This window comes from Rhagoletis pomonella, unplaced genomic scaffold, assembly GCF_013731165.1.
Source record: "Rhagoletis pomonella isolate Grant_MI unplaced genomic scaffold, Rhpom_1.0 Rhpom_scaffold_00007, whole genome shotgun sequence".
Taxonomy (NCBI): Eukaryota; Metazoa; Arthropoda; class Insecta; order Diptera; family Tephritidae; genus Rhagoletis; species Rhagoletis pomonella.
In genome coordinates this window covers 2,459,862-2,478,095 of record NW_023458561.1, presented here as the reverse complement: position 1 = coordinate 2,478,095, position 18,234 = coordinate 2,459,862, and the positions used below count along the sequence as shown (strand labels likewise).

Genomic DNA, 18,234 nt, shown 5'->3' with positions numbered 1-18,234 from the left:
TTTCCCCCTTTACTTTGTTGGGCGTCTTGGCTTGCCTATCACCCCCCTTTACTTATTGAAAACTTTTAAAGGAAACTGGTACAGTACTCCAGCAGTATTTTCGGTTTATTTTTCGGCAGTAGTAAGTATTTCCAACGGCCACTGCATAGACAACGCACATCTTCAGCAGGTTTTTTTTTTTTGTTTCCAAACTACGAATTGTCAAGCATAACAACCAAGCAAGAATCTCAGCGCCGTTGAGTGGTGTTACATAACTTTATGACTGTAGTTTATTCCTCAAATCCATTAAAATTAGCAAAAATACGACATTTTCCTAGTCGCTCTGCCGGTACCAGTTCATATTATATTTGTATTAAACTATGTGGATTATATGGTATTTACCTACTTTACAATTGTCCAATTTAATATAATTAAAAAAATTAACACACGATTTAGAGCAGTTTTTTACCACTTCGGCTTGTATTAAACACATCTAAAAACCAAATAATCAATTATCAACACGGTACTTTGACAGCGATGCGAACGAATGAAAACAAAGAGGAATTAAAAAATAACGAAATCTAGTCAAGAATTATATTCTCTTCAACCTATATTCAGTTATAAAAGAAAAATGTGCGTTTTTAAAATTCGACTTTTGGCCGCCTAAATCGGCCAAATACCCCTCTGTGCGGCGGTTTGGTAGTTTGACAGCTACATTTTCATTCGCATGAAATCCTCGTGGCGGAAACATTATTAGTATCTTAATATAAATGCAAAAATTGAGCAGTTTTCTATTAAAAAATTTCTTATTATGTATTTGGATGTAAAATAGCCATATATGTAATACTTCTATATTGGTAGTAAGCTAACATCTCAATGTGTAAGCATTCCGAAATCAAAGCGAGACAGTCTAGTACTGTTTTTGTCAATGTATTGTGTACTTGAGTGCCGTTTTTGTAAATGTGTCGTATACATGTTTATTTATAAACGTATGTGTTCCTTTTTTTCGTACGTGTTTATTGATATATCTGTACTGTAGTGTTTTCGGACGGTACTAGCTCTTACTGCCAATATAGGAGTATTACATATACGAAAATAGCCCAATTTTTTAAACGTTGTAAGCGATTAAATCCGGCAAAAACGCGTTCTAGAAGCCATCTTACAAATGCTTATTCAAGATATGAAAAGCCCACACAAATATTGCCACTGATATAACTCATATCTAGCAACCAAAATGACAGCTGGACAGCAATAAATTTTATCCTGTGGAGACGGCCAGTTAATAGTGACAAGAATTTTTTAGTTCTATATTTTTTTTATAGCACATTTTTATCTTTATTCTTATACTTTATTGCTATAAGGTAGCTAAACAAAGGTGAGTCTAGCGGTCTCCAAAATATTTGCGAATACATTTTTTAAGATTTCCATTGCTAGTACTTCAGCTGGAATATGTGAAGGCAAAGAAATGTGAAAAGAACGTGATGGATATTCTCTTTACAATAAGGGGCGCTTAGTTATAGGATGTAGCGGTATTCAAACTATTTGTATATGCAGAGATGCGACACATTGCAACAATATACATCGCATATTTTAAATATTCAATATAGCAATGAACAGTTTTTCTGAATTTTCCATTTTTAAAACACCAATGGTAACCAGAAACAAACGAAGCATCACCTTTTTTTCTGATGCGCTGATTGCTCTAACGATGCGTTTCGATAACTTTTCGGATGCGTTTTGGAAAAGTATACATTGTCAATATTTTATAGTTCGGCATTATGGAACACATTATACTTTGTACGTATGCAAAGCAATTGACGTATCAATACAATGTTTGGATACTGTTATGCTGCGGTATTCAAACTGTTTGTATATGCAGAGTTGCGACACATTGCAACCATATACAGTATATTTTGCTTTGCTGCCTCTATGCTTAAGTGCACATTTAAGATACCTAACCCAAAATGCGCATCAAAAGCATTATTTTTAACATTTATAAGGAAACTGCTCCGATAGATGCATTCAACATACCTGCACATTGGCGATACCTGCCTTAAAAATTGTGCGACTAGTATCAATTATCAATGAAAGTATTACGTTTACCTGCACTGACCTTACAATTACCTATTTTACAACCTTTTATTTATTTTGCTCATCTCGCAGAACAAAGAAAATGGCTATCAATTTATGTATTTATATAGATAATTAGATAACATTCGGTAAAAATTTCGCTTGCAGTAATTTCTACATGGTAAGTGCTCCGCCAATTCCTCATTGAAGTAGTAAAGAAAATTCGCTTAAGTGCCTTTTTCGGTTAAGTGCACAAGTTTTTCGTGCAAAGAAGGATGTGCAGCTAAGCAAAATATACTGTACATTGCATATTTTAATATAGCAGTGAACACTTTTTCTGAATTTTCCATTTTTAAAACATCAATGGTAACCAATAACAAACGAAGCCTCAACTTTGTTTCCGTAAAAATGAAAATTATTAAATTACAAAAAAATAATAGTAGAACAAAAATTTTCAAAGACAATTTTCTTGAAAAGCCCTCTATGAATGAATTTCTTTTTTGAATTTTTAGAAGCTACAAACAATATACTTTTAAAATTTACAAGACCTTCCAATGTCCAGCATTTAATCTTGGTTCAGACGCACCGTGAGGCGCTAACCTTCGCTAAAATATTTCCAACAGATATCTTTCTCAAACCTCTTAATAATATATAATTACTTTATATAATTTACTTTATCAAATTAATGGAATAAAAATTTTGAAACTCGTGGCAACCCTCCTCAAAATTACTTTCCACTGTAAGCCCCCGTAAACTCATTGCAATATTTCATTTATTTCCTCAATTTGACTGAGCTAAAATTTTCAAATAGGTGGCAGCCCTCCTAAAAAATATTTCCAACAGTTATCTTTCTTAAGTTTCTTTAATTTGATATCTTCATTGTCATAAAAGGGTTGCCACATGTTTAAAAAATCAAATTCACTTTAATTAAGGGAATAAGGTAACTGATATATATATGTATATATTAATATGGGTATGAGACAAAAGAAAAAAATGGACAAACTAAGCAAGAAATAAGTGAAGAGTAAAAACATTCCTGAGCTAATTTAAGAATCCAGTAATTTAAAAGGAATGTAATCAGAACAAACCCTCTACATTTAGTTAAGAAATAAACCCTTTTCATACACATTTCGATTGATACCCATATTTTTATAATTCACTTAACTCATTAAAATATTTGAATTTTATTTTTTAACAGGTGGCAGCTCTTAAAAAAATATATCTATTGTCTACAGGTCAAGCTTTTTAATCTTACACTTTATTTTTGAAAATGATGGCACTGACAAAAAAACTAAAAAATGATTTTGTGCGTTAGCAAAAAACGCATTACTTCAAAAAGAGCAAAAAATTAGCAGATTTTTATTTCTTCTTTAGAAAACTAAAAACCCGCAATATTTCATAAAATAAAAAAATAACATATTTTTACATATATCTTTATTCATTCCATTAAAGTCTACCATATTTTGAAATTTTGATAATTAAATTGTTTTTCTGGAATACTGCTGGGACACCCTGTGTTTAATTTTATTCCAACACATTTAATCCTGTAGTTCTCTACTATCTATGTGGAAATAAAAAACGTCAAACCAACATGTTATTTCAAATAATGTATTTTTGACATTTGTGTCCGTGAAGACCCTACGAATGGCTATGCTCTTATAAATATTCTTAGTATAAAATATGTCGACTTTAGTAGCTTCCTGGCGGAATATAATTTATTTTAGAGGAAAATTTCGATTCAATTCTTCTCAGTAGAAAAATTACCTTTGCAAAAATACTAAACACGTTGACATTGAAATAACGAATTTTTCGTTTTTTTGCCCACTTAGGCGGCACAGTGCGCCGTTCCGAGTCGAAGTAAAACTGTAGCCCCCTCCCCTTTGTGTGGCAACATCAAGGCGCACGCCACACATCGATTTCGTTATTACAAAAAATTTTACCTTCTCATCGCCCTCTTCTTAGTGTTTGTGCGTAGAGGGCAAGGGGAAGGTTGCACTTCTCGGTAGAAACGAAATCGGCATAAGCGGCAATCTATGTAAGTACAAGTATAAAATCTATTGAGAAACGGAGAACGACATCCATATTATTTCAACTTATGCCAAAAGGTTGTAATAATAACAATAATAATAATAATAGATTGGCGCTTACACATTTGTTAGTGTTTGGCCGAGCTTCTCCTCCGATTTGTGGCGTGCGCCTTGATGTTGTCACACAAACCGGAGGGTCCTACAGTTTTACGCCGACTCCGAACGGCGATTGTATTTTTATGAGAAGCTGTTTTTCATGGCAGAAATACACTCGGAGGTTTGCCATTGCCTGCCGAGGGACAAGGAAAAACCTTTTTCCTATATTTTTTGCGGTGTTGCTTTGACCAGGGTTTGAACCCAGGCGTTGTGGAGTGGAAGCGCGCACTGCTTACCACTACACCACAGCGTAGTAACATGAAGGAGAATAAAGATAAAAAAGCAACTTCTGAGCATAAAAAACTTTTTCCACAAAGATGTTTAAATGGAAGCTAATATAAAATATAGCATTCCACGATGCTTTATTGGCAGTAGGAGGACACTGATCCTTTTTAATGAAAATTAAAAAAAAAAAAAAATAGGCTTCTAGTTTCGAAGCTAGCATACAATTATCTTTATTTTTTGTTGTTTATATAAGAATACTTGCCAAGTATATAAGTCAAAATTATAAAACATATCGCTTTCATTCATTTATTCATGGAGTTGGTGCTTCTTTTAGGGAAAATTCATACGGCTTATGACCAGATTCATACCATGTAAATGCACCATAGCTTCAATATTCCATTATTCAAATACAGTATATTTTGCTTAGCTGCACATCCTTCTTTGCACGAAAAACTTGTGCACTTAACCGAAAAAGGCACTTAAGCGAATTTTCTTTAGTACTTCAATGAGGAAGGTATCCAAATCCTATGAAACCAAATAATGGAGAAGCCCTTACCACGTAGCAATTGCTGCAAGCGAAATTTTTACCGAATAGTATCTAATTATCTATATAACTACATAAATTTATACCCATTTTCGTTGTTCTGCGAAATGAACAAAATAAATAAAAAGTTGTAAAATTAGGTAATTGTAGGGCCAGTACAGGTAAACGTAATACTTTCTTTGATAATTGATACTAGTCGCACAATTTTTAAGGCAGGTATCGCCAATGTGTAGGTATGCTAAATGCATCTATCGGAGCAGTTTCCTTATAAATGTTAAAAATAATGCCTCTGATGCGCATTTTAGGGTAGGTATCTTAAATGTGCACTTAAGCATAGAGCAGAGATGTAAAAGAATGCATTCTTTTGTGAATAATTATTAACTTGATTTATCGTAAAATGATTGCAGCCATTTTTTGAATTCTTTGACTGGGACTCCAAAAATGAAGTCACCATTCAGACTTCATTTTGTGACTTCGAATTCTTTTTAACCGACTTCCAAAAAAGGAGGAGGTTATCAGTTCGTCGGAATCTTTTTTTTTTTATGTATGTTACCGCATAACTTTGCACCACGTCAACCGATTTCAATAATTTTTGCAACGGAAAGGTAGTGTCTCAGAGGTGGTCCCATACTAATTTGGTTTAGATCCGATCATTGGATCATGAAATATATAGATATATATATATTTTTTTTAAGTCGGTTTTTTTTTGCTAAAAATTACTTGTTTCATTCATTTTTTGGTTATTCATGTATTGCATTCATTGAATAAAAAGTCTCACTGGAGTCTATTGAAGTCAGTAGGAGTCATATGGAGTCATTTGAAGTCAATTTACCTGTGGTATACGAGACATGATCGCAAACTATTTTTACTCAAACAACACTTATTAAACTGTAAAATATATTATACAAATAATTCATTATGGATCTTGTTAGTACTCTTTGTGAAAAGTTAACATGTGTCATATATCCGAATTACAATGTTAAATCTGTTACGATTTTTTTTTCTCTCCGGATTAATACGGCCCTGTATAATACATAATGTGTTATACTTATTTATTTTTCTCTTCTAACTTTACAAAGAAAACATTTTCTAATTGAGTACTACGAGGGTTGGCGTTTATATTTTTCGCCTAATTACGAAATTACAATGCCTTAATATATTCCAATAATTGCCAAAAATTTTAAACTACGGCTCATCAAAGAGAGAAGTTCCTAGGCGTAAAATATAAAGTGCAACCCTCATAAATCACTACACAATGCGTATTGCTATGCAGTTACCGATTGGAGTTATGAATGATCATTCGGCGCTCTGCTTTATTGACTTGAACGTAAATATTATTTATTATCAAAGATACTTCGAGCACTACGCTCTCATGGTATAAGCCCCCGCATCCCTTCGCACTTTGGTTGTTCATAGCTACATCACTGTACAATATCTCTGGCCGTTCTACTTTCGCTTTCTAAACATTGCAGTTTGTCGCTGCAATGTTTTTATTGTTTTAGCCAATGCACCGCTAATCATCAGCTAATGGAAAAGTGCGTGCATAAGAAACGTAATTTTCGGACCGTCGCGATGCACACTCATATCTTTATCGTTGCAATTCCTCGCTACCCAACAACAACAAGCATCACTCAGCAGCCTTCGATTGGGAATCGCTCTTTCTCCGTTACATTTATTGAATTCTTTGTTAAACTATTTTAATTTTTTAGCATACGCATTCTATTTTCAAGTAACTCTGTAGAGTCCTATTTGAATACTCAAATCGTACGGAGCAATAAATAACCAAATTTGGTTATACGCTTAAAAAGTTTTCGTGATTTTGTTTTGAAGTGTTATAATTTGAAGTGTTAAAAGTGTTAGTTGGATTGTTTAAATTGTAAAATTTAAGTCGAAGTGTTAATTGTTCAAATTGTAGTAAAAGTTGAAATTAAAATTTAAAATGTCTAGTGATTCAATTGTTGACTTTTCTTCGGATGACTCGATAATAGATCCCACTTTCATAGTAAGTTTTTAATGGTCATTGATTTGCATATACCAGGGACCGCAAATAACAGTTACTTTTATTATATAAGTTGGCTATAATAGTTATTTTTCAACTTTTAAATTTCGATCGCAATATAAAAGTTATTTTTCAATTTTTAAATTTCGATCGCAAACTAAGAGTTATTTTTAAACTTTTTTATTTCGATTCGAAAATAAGAGTTATCTCTGATTTTTTTTCATATAAAATCGAAAATAAAAGTTTTTCGCGAAGAAAGAAATTTAAATCGAAATTTAAAAATTGGAAAATAACTCTTATTTTGCGATCGAAATTTAAAAATTGAAAAATAACTTTTATTTTTAACTTTTACGGAAAAAATGCAAAAAAAAAATCTTTTCACCAATCGATATCGATAGTAATAAAAAATGTTTCTATGTACTCCTTATGGCAGTAGCACTACCCCTTCATATACATATGTATGTATTTGGAAATTTTAGTGGACTTTAGACCGTTCCGATCATTTTTCCTAAATTATTATTTTTGATTATTTGCGAACAGGCTGAAAGTGGCAAAAACAGGAGAAAGAGATGTTTGTTGCTCGACCAGGCTTCTACTAGTAAGAGATCAAAAACAAGTGACGAGCCATCTTCAACCGGTTTAACAACGAGTGGCAATTCTGAAGATGCCGTGGATATCGCCACTTTAAGCAATACAATATTTAAATACTTTAAAGTTATTAAGCATGTAGGTTATAAAAAAACTCTTAAAAACTCAACTAGTCAGTCAATATGGCTTAAGTTATTTTTGCAAACATTTTGATGGACGAAAAAAGGCACTTAGAAAGAATAAGACTGACTTTTAAGCAAGGAGTGGAACCGAAACCGTAACCGTAACTGATTAAAACCGATTCATTTTTCAAAACCGAAACCGGAACGTTATTTTGATCGGTTTCACACAAGGTACATTGAACAGGTAGTATCAGTAGAGCAGCTGATTTGATTTATTTTCAAATTATTTGGTCTCGAAAATGTCAAATATTTTTAATTTTTTCTCACGAAAATTATAAGTTGTTAAAATCCATTTGCTTGTGAAACCTTTTTCCATACAAAACAAGCGATTGAATAGCAGCTTTTGGAACGTTCGCCCAACTCGGCAGCACGACCGCTGATTACTGGGCCTTGCAAAGGATGGATCAATGCTTCGAAAAGCAAACAAATTTACTAGGAAAGAAAGTTGCATCAATTTTTATTTTTTCCAATTTCAATTTTTTATTTTTTATAATTTTTTGTATTTCACATGGCACGCTTTGATTTAGAAGAAAAAATTCAGAACAGTTGTTGACACTTTCGATACCAGAAGCAACAACAAAATACACGCAAATGTTGCTTTTGCTCTACTGATACTACCTGTTTAATGTGCCTTGGTTTCACACCTTGCTTTTCAGATGCTTTTCTAAACGGTAGTAAGAAATTTATTTTGATATTTCCTATCTTATTTGACTTAGTAGTTTGGGTTTCCGCAGAGAATTTTTTAATAATTGCTGTTTTAATAGTAACTGTTTATTCTAATGAATATTTTCATGTAGTTGAACAAAACTGACTTTCACCGCAAAAGAAATGGCGTGGTAGCTGAATGCCGCATATGTAAAAAGCAGCTGCAAGGTTCGACGCAAATAACTTCGAACTTCATTCGTCACTTACGATTAAAACATGTAGAAGTTTTTAAAGAATATAAAGAAACAAAATTAGAGACACCACAAGCAAACGGCAGCAAACAAGATGTTTTCAATAAATTAACTATTTCCTATATTGCGGATCTTATGTTACCAGTATCTGCTGTGGAGAAAAAATCTTTTACGAAGTTGATTGCGTGCTCAAATCCAAAATTAAAATTAATGAGTAGACCAACAGCAACATCATTAGTAAATACCACATACACATCCATGATTGACAAGTTAAAAATGGAATTGAGTGATTGTGAATTTGTTTGCACTACAGCAGATGTGTGGCCAACTAAGCACAGAAGTTTTTTCATTACATGTCATTGGCTAGATGACTCTCTCCAAAGAAAATCTATTGGCATGTAAGAGATTTTTCGGATCACACGCATTCGACCGTATACATGATGCAATAATTGAAATTCATACTACTTACGGTCTCACACTAAATAAAATTGTTGCAACCGTTACTGATAATAGGTCAAATTTCGTCAAAGCATTTAAGGAATTTGGTGTTAATACACCTTTAATGTTCCTCGACGCTAATGGCAATAACGACGTTGAAGATTTAGAAGAGATGCAATTGGAAGACTTGTCCACCAATTTTGGCGGAAATACATTGCCGCGACATATAAGATGTGCCACTCACACCCTAAATTTACTGGCTACTACTTATGTGTTGAGGATTTTGAAGACTGATACCTCATATGATAAACATAACAATGTAAGTTATTATAATTTGTTGTCTAGTTTATACGAACATAAAATCGAATTATGTAATTCAAAACGAATTTCTTACGACACATGAAGTAAAACGCAAAAAGTTTTCAACTCGGTTTGAAAATTCGTTTATAAATGTGTTTCGAAATAAACCGAATTGAACTGAAGCGTTTTATGTATACGTATAAACTAGGTATGTATTATTATGACAAATAATTTAACACTTTCCAAGAGAAATAGGATTATTAAAAGTAAATTAAAAAGTTTTATAGGTAATGAAAAAATGCTCTGATATTTGGAACAAAATAAACAGGCCGAAGACTTCTGAGATCATTGTTTCGGTGCTAGGCTCCCAATTGCAATATCCCGTCGTAACGAGATGGAATTCCTTATATGATTCCATTAAAGGTTTAATTTCTCACAAAGAAAAACTAAGCACTTTGTGTGAAAAGCTCGAATTGACGAAGTTTCACGAGAGCGATATAAGGTATTTGGAGGAGTATTTGCAATTGCTGCAACCAATCGCAGATGCTATCCAGTTTTTGCAAAAAGACAACGGGATGGTGTATGGCTTTCTGTTACCTACGCTGGCAACAATTAGATCAAAATATAGGAAAATGCAACTAACTCAGGCCATGCATTATCTTCAGCGAGTAGCGAATCTTTTGGAAGCAGACTTGGAAAAAAGGTTCCATAAATATTTTTGTTTGGAGGAGGTTAATGATGCCATTGTTGCCTCAGCGTTATGTCCTGAGGTAAAACTGAGATGGGTACGATCCCTAAATCCAGAATTAACAAACGAAAAAGTTGCCGAGGTCAATGAGTTGGTGAAGAGCATTGTGGTGAGCGAATTCAATACAGATACGGAGCGAGTCGATAATAGTGAAGAAACAAATAGTCAATTTTTCGACTTTTCTTTTATAGGTAATGGCAATCTATTTTGTCATACATATCTAATTATAATTAAAATAATTGATAAACATTTTTAACGTCTTTTTCAGATGAGTCTACACAACAACTTGAACTATCGCAATCGTCTATTGAAGGCGAGTTTATAGCCTATATGGTTGATAAGTCTCCGAATATAATCATCTTACACCGCTATCCTACTATTAAAAGGGCGTACATTAAATACAACGCACCTCTGCCTACCTCAGCCCCCGTAGAGAGACTATTTTCGTTTGCCTCCTTACTTAATGCACCACGTCGAGGACGTCTATCAGATGACTCATTCGAAAAGCTGTTGCTTTTAAAAGTTAATAATTCACTATAAGTTCCCTTTGTTTATATTTTGTTAATAATGCATATTGTTTTATAATAAAGTTGTTATTATAGATCATTATAAGTAGTTTGTATAAATTTTGTTGCAAATAGTTAGTGACTTCACTCAAAAAATGAAGTCAGTAAGTGACTTCTCTAAATGACTTCAAAGTCGTGACTTCAAAATCGTGACTTCAAAAAGACTTCAGACTTCATTTTTTCATTCTTTAGTCAAAAAGCTAGTCAATAAGTGTATTCGAAATTGGAGTCATTGAACTCGACTTCAACTGATTGCATTCGCATATGAATGCATTCTTTTACAACCCTGGCATAGAAGCAGCAAAGCAAAATATACTGTATAGAGCTCTACTATAAGAAGTGTGGGGCGCGACATCATCAAACACATTTTCTTTGTAATTCTTAGATTTCCACCCATAATAAAACAAAAAAAAAAAACAAATTAAAAAAACATACAAAAACCGTTCCGTTATTACTTAATATTTAACTTTCTAATTTACATTTGGTTTTAATAGATCCTGTATGCGTGGGCCAGAGATGCACCAAGACTTGAGTTGCCGGATGGGGTTGGATTTAAGGTTGGTCGAGAGACACCCATAAAATATATTGTTCTGCAAGTACACTACGCCCACATTGACATGTTCAAAGGTAAGTTTGCTTAGCGTTTAAACAATGATTCAACTCTCCTAGTAAATTTAGATCAAATCGTTACGAAGAAAAAAAATTGTAGTACGGAACTTTTTATGCAGTTACTTCTATTTGACACATACATAGATCGTGGATGCGCTGGTTTGCCCCTAAATTTCATATGGGAACATTCCGACATCTTGGATTTTGGTTGTTTTGTTTTTGGTTTTTTCGCGATTTGCAGACTTATTTGGCATTTTTCGTTAAAAAAAGATTAAATACATATATTTACATATACAGTTTTTTTTTAAAGAAACATTGGTTTTTGAAAGTAATTAGCAAAAACTGCGATAAATTGGTACATTGTCACGGTTTTCGTAATTTTTCAACAATTCGGTTGAAAATACGTAGCATATTCCGACGCCAAAGTAAAAACAGTGGCCTTTTGAAAAATTCAACATGAAGTCTAAACTACGGCGTCTAAACTAGTGCCAGGCAGCCAGAAGCCTCGCGAAGCTATGTGTGGTACGTGTGTATTTTGCCTGGCACTGGTCTAAAGTAACCGTAAATTATATCTTGCTTTACAACTTTTAAGCCACTGGAGAACCCAACACTAGAAATGACAAAGTAACAGCAGGTTCTTATGTTTTTGGGGTTGGTGATTACGAACCTAGAGCATGATTTTTAAAATTCATAATGACGAAACCAATATGGCGGCCAAAAAATTAAAATCGATTCAATCCGATTAAAACGTTTTGAGATTCGTAATAAGAGACCTTATGAACCCTTGATTGTAAAGTTTTAACCGAATCTACTCGAATTAAAATTTTTTGTTTACCAACCCCAAAAAACCCCGGTGGAAAACTTTTCAAGCGAATCGGCATCATTTCGTTTTGCTGCCATATTGGGTTCCCAACTTTTAATTATTCAAACCTGACCTCAGATTCGTAATCATCGGCCCCAAGAACTCCAGAGGAAAACGTTTCAAGCGGATCGGTTATAAATTTTTGGTCGCCATGGACTCGCCATTATGAAATTTGTTCGTAATTAGCAACCCCCCAAAAACACAATAAGCTGCTACTTAAAGTTTTAAAGTAAAATATATGTACATACTTGAGACGCCATGTTAAATTTTTCAAAATACCACATTCACTGTTGCCATCTTTTGAGTTTCAAAAAGCACCAAACCTTGGAAAAAAGAGCGTTTTACCGCACTAAAAGCACCAGAGTTTTTGAGCCTAATGGCTGAGCGAACCGCCGCTAATTTTCCAGCGATGTCAACAGGTGCGACGCTGAGCATATCATTTAGCGGTAGAGTTGGAGTGGTCCGGAGCGCCCCGCTGATTCCAACGAGGGCCGAACTTTGCACGCGCTCTAGATTCCTAACAAGAGTAGACTTTTCCAGTGGTTCCACCAGACAATGGCCCCATATAACAATTGGCTTGACTATGGTTTCATACACCCCAGGCCCCATCTCTTCCCTAAAGTATCTTTACAGCAGTAAAAGCCCTGCAAAAAGTGGGACTAGGTTAAGTACTAGTACAGGACCACGCTACCTTGCAACCAACACTAGTAGCCAAAATGGTCCAAATATATGGAGAAAATATGGTTACTTTAATATTGCGATGTCATTGGACCTGAACACCTCTGGTCCAATGGTGCATAACATGGGACCGCTTCTGGTCTACCACTGCATAATATGGGACCTCCTAGACAACTACTGCTTTTGGACCATGGCACATTCGGCAACCGAATCATATTGCCACGAACAGGTTGTGTTCAACACATATATAGTTTTTTTTACATTTGAAATGGTCCAAGTCAGCATAACAAGTTACTAGTATGCAACCTGGTCCTTTTGCTCATACTTTAAAACTACGACCCAGTGGACCACCTGGTCCTCAAATTTTTGCAGGGAGGCCACCGATGCCTTTTTTACTCGCTCCTCGATATTTTGCTTCCATGATAACTTCCTGTCCAGGATCACGCCCAAGAACTTGACCCTGCCAGAAAGAACAAGGGAAACACCTAATGAGGGGACTGGGCTTGAGGTGAATAGTACGAGCTCCGTCTTTCTAGGATTAATAGCGAGTCCACAGCTAGAAGACTAGTTTTTGACCAAGTTCAAGTACCCTTGCATGAGATCATACAGAGTGTCCAGGAACTTTCCTCTGACGATGAGGGCCACATCATCCGCGTAGGCAATAACCTGGCATCCCCTCCTTTCCAACTCCTCCAGGACGTCGTTTATTACGACTATCCAGAGAAAGGGGGAAAGGACGCCTCCCTGCCGGGCGCCTCTGCTCACTTTACTCTGGTCAGAGGCATTTCCCCGTTCCGCTATGACAGTTCTGTCGTACAACATGCAAGAGATGAGCCCAACTAAGTGGCCAAGTCCAAGCTTAGTTAGCGCTCTTACTATCGCCCCAGGTAACACATTATTAAAAGTCCCCACGATATCAAGGAAGGCCCCAACTACAAACTCTTTGTTCCCAAGAGACTCCTCTATGACTTCAACGACTGAGTGCAAGGCAGATTCCACGGATCTACCTTTTAGATACGCATGCTGAGAGAGGCTCAATCGCTCTCGAGGAATCCTGTTTCTTATGTACAGGTCAATAAGCCTCTCAAAAGTCTTCAATAAGAAGGAGGAGAGACTGATTGGTCTGAAGTCCCTCGGAGACACATGAGAGCTTTTTCCTGATTTGGGGATGAAGGTAACCCTCACCCTCCTCCAGGCCCCCGGGATGTACCCCCTTTCCAGGCAGATCGCATAGATTGGGGTGAGCCAGCGACACGAGACCTCCACAGCCTTTTGAAGCTGCGCAGGAATAATGCCATCCGGTCCAGGAGACTTGAAAGGCTTGAAAGAGTCAATCGCCCAGAGCAGTCGGAGTTTCTCCAATAGTTCACCGGAGAATATAGGGCAGCCAAGCGTACCGACACCGGTAGGCTCACACGGTGAGGGGTTTGGTGGGAAATGAATGTCAAAGAGTAGTTAACGACGCCCCTCCGCTCAGGGCCCAGTTTCTCTCTTCGTCCCTCAAGTATCCCAAAGGTACGGGACTCCTCGCGAGGATTCGCCCAAATCGAGACGATTCATGACAACCTTCCACTGTTTCACAGAAATTTCTCCACGACTCAGTTTTTGCCTTTCTTACCTCGGACTTATAGATACCCCAGTCCGACTCTGTAGAGTTCCCAGTCGGAGTGTTGTCCACTCTTCCTGGCTTTGTTGAAAAGATGCCTGCTCCATGCCCTAAGTTCCGAGAGTTCCATCGTCCACCATTTCGGTCGGGCTTTGCCCGAGGGCCTACTCAGCGGGCATGAGCTTTCAAAGGCACTCCTACAGACTGATGTAAATTTCTTTGCCGAGCCCTCAATCGAGATTTCAGTGCTTAAGTTTACAGGAGGGGCCTCTGGAAGTAGCCCCGCAGTTTTTGGCTGTAGAGGTCCCAATTTGTTCTCCTATAATTTCTATAGGGGATAATTTTAGAACGGTTTTCGTCCATATAAAACTAAATATATCTATGGTCCGAGAAGGAGTGGTCCCGAGGAACCCTCCAATCGGAAATACGGGATAATAAAGAAGACGAGGCAAGGGTAAGGTCAAGGACCTCTTGCCTGGCCGCAGTGATAAAGGTCGGTTCATTACCTCTATTACAAATACCTAAGTCCTGACTTAGAATATAATCAAAAAGTGACTCACCTCTCGCGTTGATGTCTGAGCTTCCCTAGCACGAGTGCATCGAGTTTGCATCCGTCCATTAATAATATCGGCTTTTCGACGCCTCGTTTCGGCCATAATCTCACGCAGTAATAGTGTGGTTCCACCTCGTCCTCATGCGCCATGTAAGCAGATACGAGCCAGAGCTCTCTGGCACCGCCCCCCCAAGCTAACCGTCACAATGTCCGCATTGCTGAAATAAGGTTAAATTATTGTTTTGAATTCGTGTCTGATGAGCATGCAAGATCTTGGTCTACCTGCTTGTTCCTGCACCATTAGCTTAAATTTAAGCGTCCTGATCCCGGAGATACCGCTACTGCTCAGCAACGGCTCCTGGATCAGGACTACGTCGGCTTCACCTTGCTCAAGGTGGACTAGGAGATTTGCGGACGCCGCCTTAGAGTGTTGGAGATTTATCTGCAGGATCTTCATCCTCCAAAGATTTCTCCAGCCACGCCAGTTCGACGTCCTCGTTGACCGAACCGTCATCAGTTGTCATAGAACCGTCCGATGCTGATGACGGATCCCTCGGTTGAGAGAGCATCCCCAGCACTTTCGGCTTCTGACGTGACGGATCCTACCTCCATGCTCATGGGGGTTTCTCCCGCCTCGGCCTGACCCATCGTTGGCACCTCCGGAGGTTGAGAGCCATCCCTCCAGGCATCGGATTGGTAGACCCTAAGGACTACCCTTTCGAAGCCATAAGATATGGCTCCCTCTGATTCAGCGAGGGGACCGAGGGACTCCGCGTTAAGTAATATCAGCGCTTGCCCATGCGATTCCTCAGAACCCTCAAACCTGACAACTCTCCAGTTGTGCTTGGGCAGTTGCGGGTTGCAGTACCGGAGGATTTCCTCTATATCCTCTGGTGCGGAGGGCTCGGTGGGGAGCCAGGCATGCGCACGCGGGCGGGAAGGAAGGTCCTTTTCCTCCACGGCTTCTAGCTTGGCTCCCTTCCAAACCTCCCTCACCAGAGACACTGCAGCCTTTTACATAGATGCCGACCGTTCGTCGGCGCAAACAATCTTCTTGTGGATGCCATGATGCCATCCAGCATCCTCGCATCTTGGAGGTGGCCCAGAGCTTCCTCTAACCACCTTTACGAAGACAGAGGAGATGGCTGTTTCCACGCGTTTTTCTCCCTCTAGAAACCTCTGTCTCTTGGGAGCTGAATGATATGCGCTCGCATCTCCTTTGGTGGAACTCTTTGTACACCCAACTTGACTGCATAGCACCCCTTTGGTCCACTCGAGCGTTTTAGCATGCTTGTCAGACAACTGAGAAACATCCTGACCACCGTAGCGTTCCAAAATCTTGGTTGCCATGCGTCTGTCAGAGTACGCCGTTCGACCCGAGGAAGCCTGCCGTTTAGGCTTTCCAGAAGGCTGCTTTTGGGGAACCTTCGAGGACGCTTCCTTCCAAACCTCTATATCCCTATTTTATTCGACGCGCTGACTGCGGGGTCTGTTCTGCCGTACTGATTTAAAATGTGGGTATCTGCATTCAAAGTCAAACCGACAAATTAAACAAAACGCGCTTGTACTTGGCCTGTCCAATGTATGCTTTTTTTTTTTAAATGTAGACAACTGTTTTAGACTAATTCGGATTTCCTCTTTTTATTTATACAAAAAAAAAACATCAAATTTTTAATGCATGTATGCGAAACTGTAGATACGTCTTTCTCTGGAACGTAAAATTTGCGAGAAAACTTGTTAAAATGCCATATCTGCGCAGATACGGCATTTCAGCAGTATTAAAGCGTTGAGAGCGCGGATTTTACTGGTAAAGAACGTGGGTATCTACAAATTTTAGTGTTTTTCCATCGTATTATTTCAAAACGTCGGTTTTAAGTAATCTGTTGGTTTCGATAAACGTTTTTTTTCTTCTTAAATTTTTTGGAAACGTTCAGGGTATTCATATAAACGCGTAAATGCCTCGTACCTGTGTAAACCTCGTAAACAAGCCGGTTTTCCGTTCAAAATTAAACAATTTTACGAGGTTTACGTGGATATGAGGTTTTTACGAGTTTATATTATATTATCAAAGCCGATTCATTTGAAAAATTCAAGAGGACACAAATTTATTCACGCTTGTCAATATCAGAAAGCCTCAGACTGTCTTCTTGTATATATCCGCTGATCTAGCATCCTCGCATGCTATAACCCGGATGTTATTTTGGAACCACCCCGCTCCCTTACAGGTTGGCGGAGGTCCCGGATTCTCAAACATAATGGTGATAGCAATGTCGGCCATCGCGGCCTTAACCCACTTCCATTGCTGCTTCAGGGCTAGGCTGCCTTCATCGCTCTCGTCAATGACGCCAAGCAGGGTCTGCTCCTTGGCTACTTTAGCAAAAGAAGGCCCCTGCGTTCTGACCCTCTTTGCATTGTTGGGCGTATTTCCCGCCGATCTATTGCGCTTACTGGAGGGCGCCTGCGGCTGTCTCTCCTCCGGCTTGCGGTAATCGGGCAGGACTGCCTTCGCCCAGTCGATTTCTGTGAGGATCTCCTTCACAATCTCTGCCTTCGCCTTGCTACATAGGTCAGGCGTAGTGGTGAACCTTTGCAGGATTCGTGCAGCCATCTTCTTCTGTCGATAGCCCGCTGTAGCTGGTTCTGGCCTCTGGTCAGGCCTCGAGAAGGCCGAGGGTGACGCGGGAGGACCGCCCGGGGCCTGCGCCCCGGATTCAGCCTTATCCCCGGCTGCAATCTGCATGCCAGGTTGGCATCCACTGGTGCCAGGAGTTTCCCGGGGTGGACTCCTTTGACCATCTCCACCACCGCTTTCCTTCTTTTTTGCAGGAGCTAGGCCCGCTTTCACCATTGGCCTTGGTTTCCCGCTGTTTGTCACCGCACTACGGCTGGTGGAGGTACTCTGCATCGCTTGAGCCCCTTCTTTAGTGGGCCGAGACCCTTCCGACACCTTAAGGGGGCCGGTCCCTTTATAGTTTGTTTTTGTTGTTGTTGTTGTTGTTGTTTTTTGATTTTTTTTCCCCATATTTGTTCCCACGGGCTGCGGTAACGTCCAGCACTTCCCTTCGGGATTTTGTAATAAAAGTGGCATCGTTCCCCCTATTTGCAATAACAAGCTTAGAGCTAAGTATGAAATTAAAAAGTGACTCACCCCGTTCGTTATCGTCGGAGCTGCCCCAGGTATGATGGTGTGCATTTGCATCACCTCCCA

At 38.3% G+C, this 18,234-nt stretch overlaps 2 protein-coding genes across 2 annotated transcripts in view; both read left to right on the top strand.

Moving 5' to 3' along the window:
* The window catches only part of LOC118742247 (peptidylglycine alpha-hydroxylating monooxygenase), a 148,891-nt gene that overhangs the window by 105,771 nt on the left and 24,886 nt on the right, over positions 1 to 18,234 (top strand). The window contains exon 4 of the mRNA XM_036474172.1: positions 11,213 to 11,345. Coding sequence (XP_036330065.1) covers positions 11,213 to 11,345 — 133 coding nt within the window. The remainder of the gene's footprint in view (positions 1 to 11,212; positions 11,346 to 18,234) is intronic.
* LOC118742246 lies at positions 7,375 to 11,204 on the top strand. Its single transcript, XM_036474171.1, has 4 exons — positions 7,375 to 7,726; positions 8,568 to 9,423; positions 9,692 to 10,343; positions 10,421 to 11,204. The coding sequence occupies exons 2-4, from the start codon at positions 9,034 to 9,036 to the stop codon at positions 10,690 to 10,692; spliced, it is 1,314 nt and encodes a 437-aa protein (XP_036330064.1). The 5' UTR covers positions 7,375 to 7,726; positions 8,568 to 9,033; the 3' UTR covers positions 10,693 to 11,204.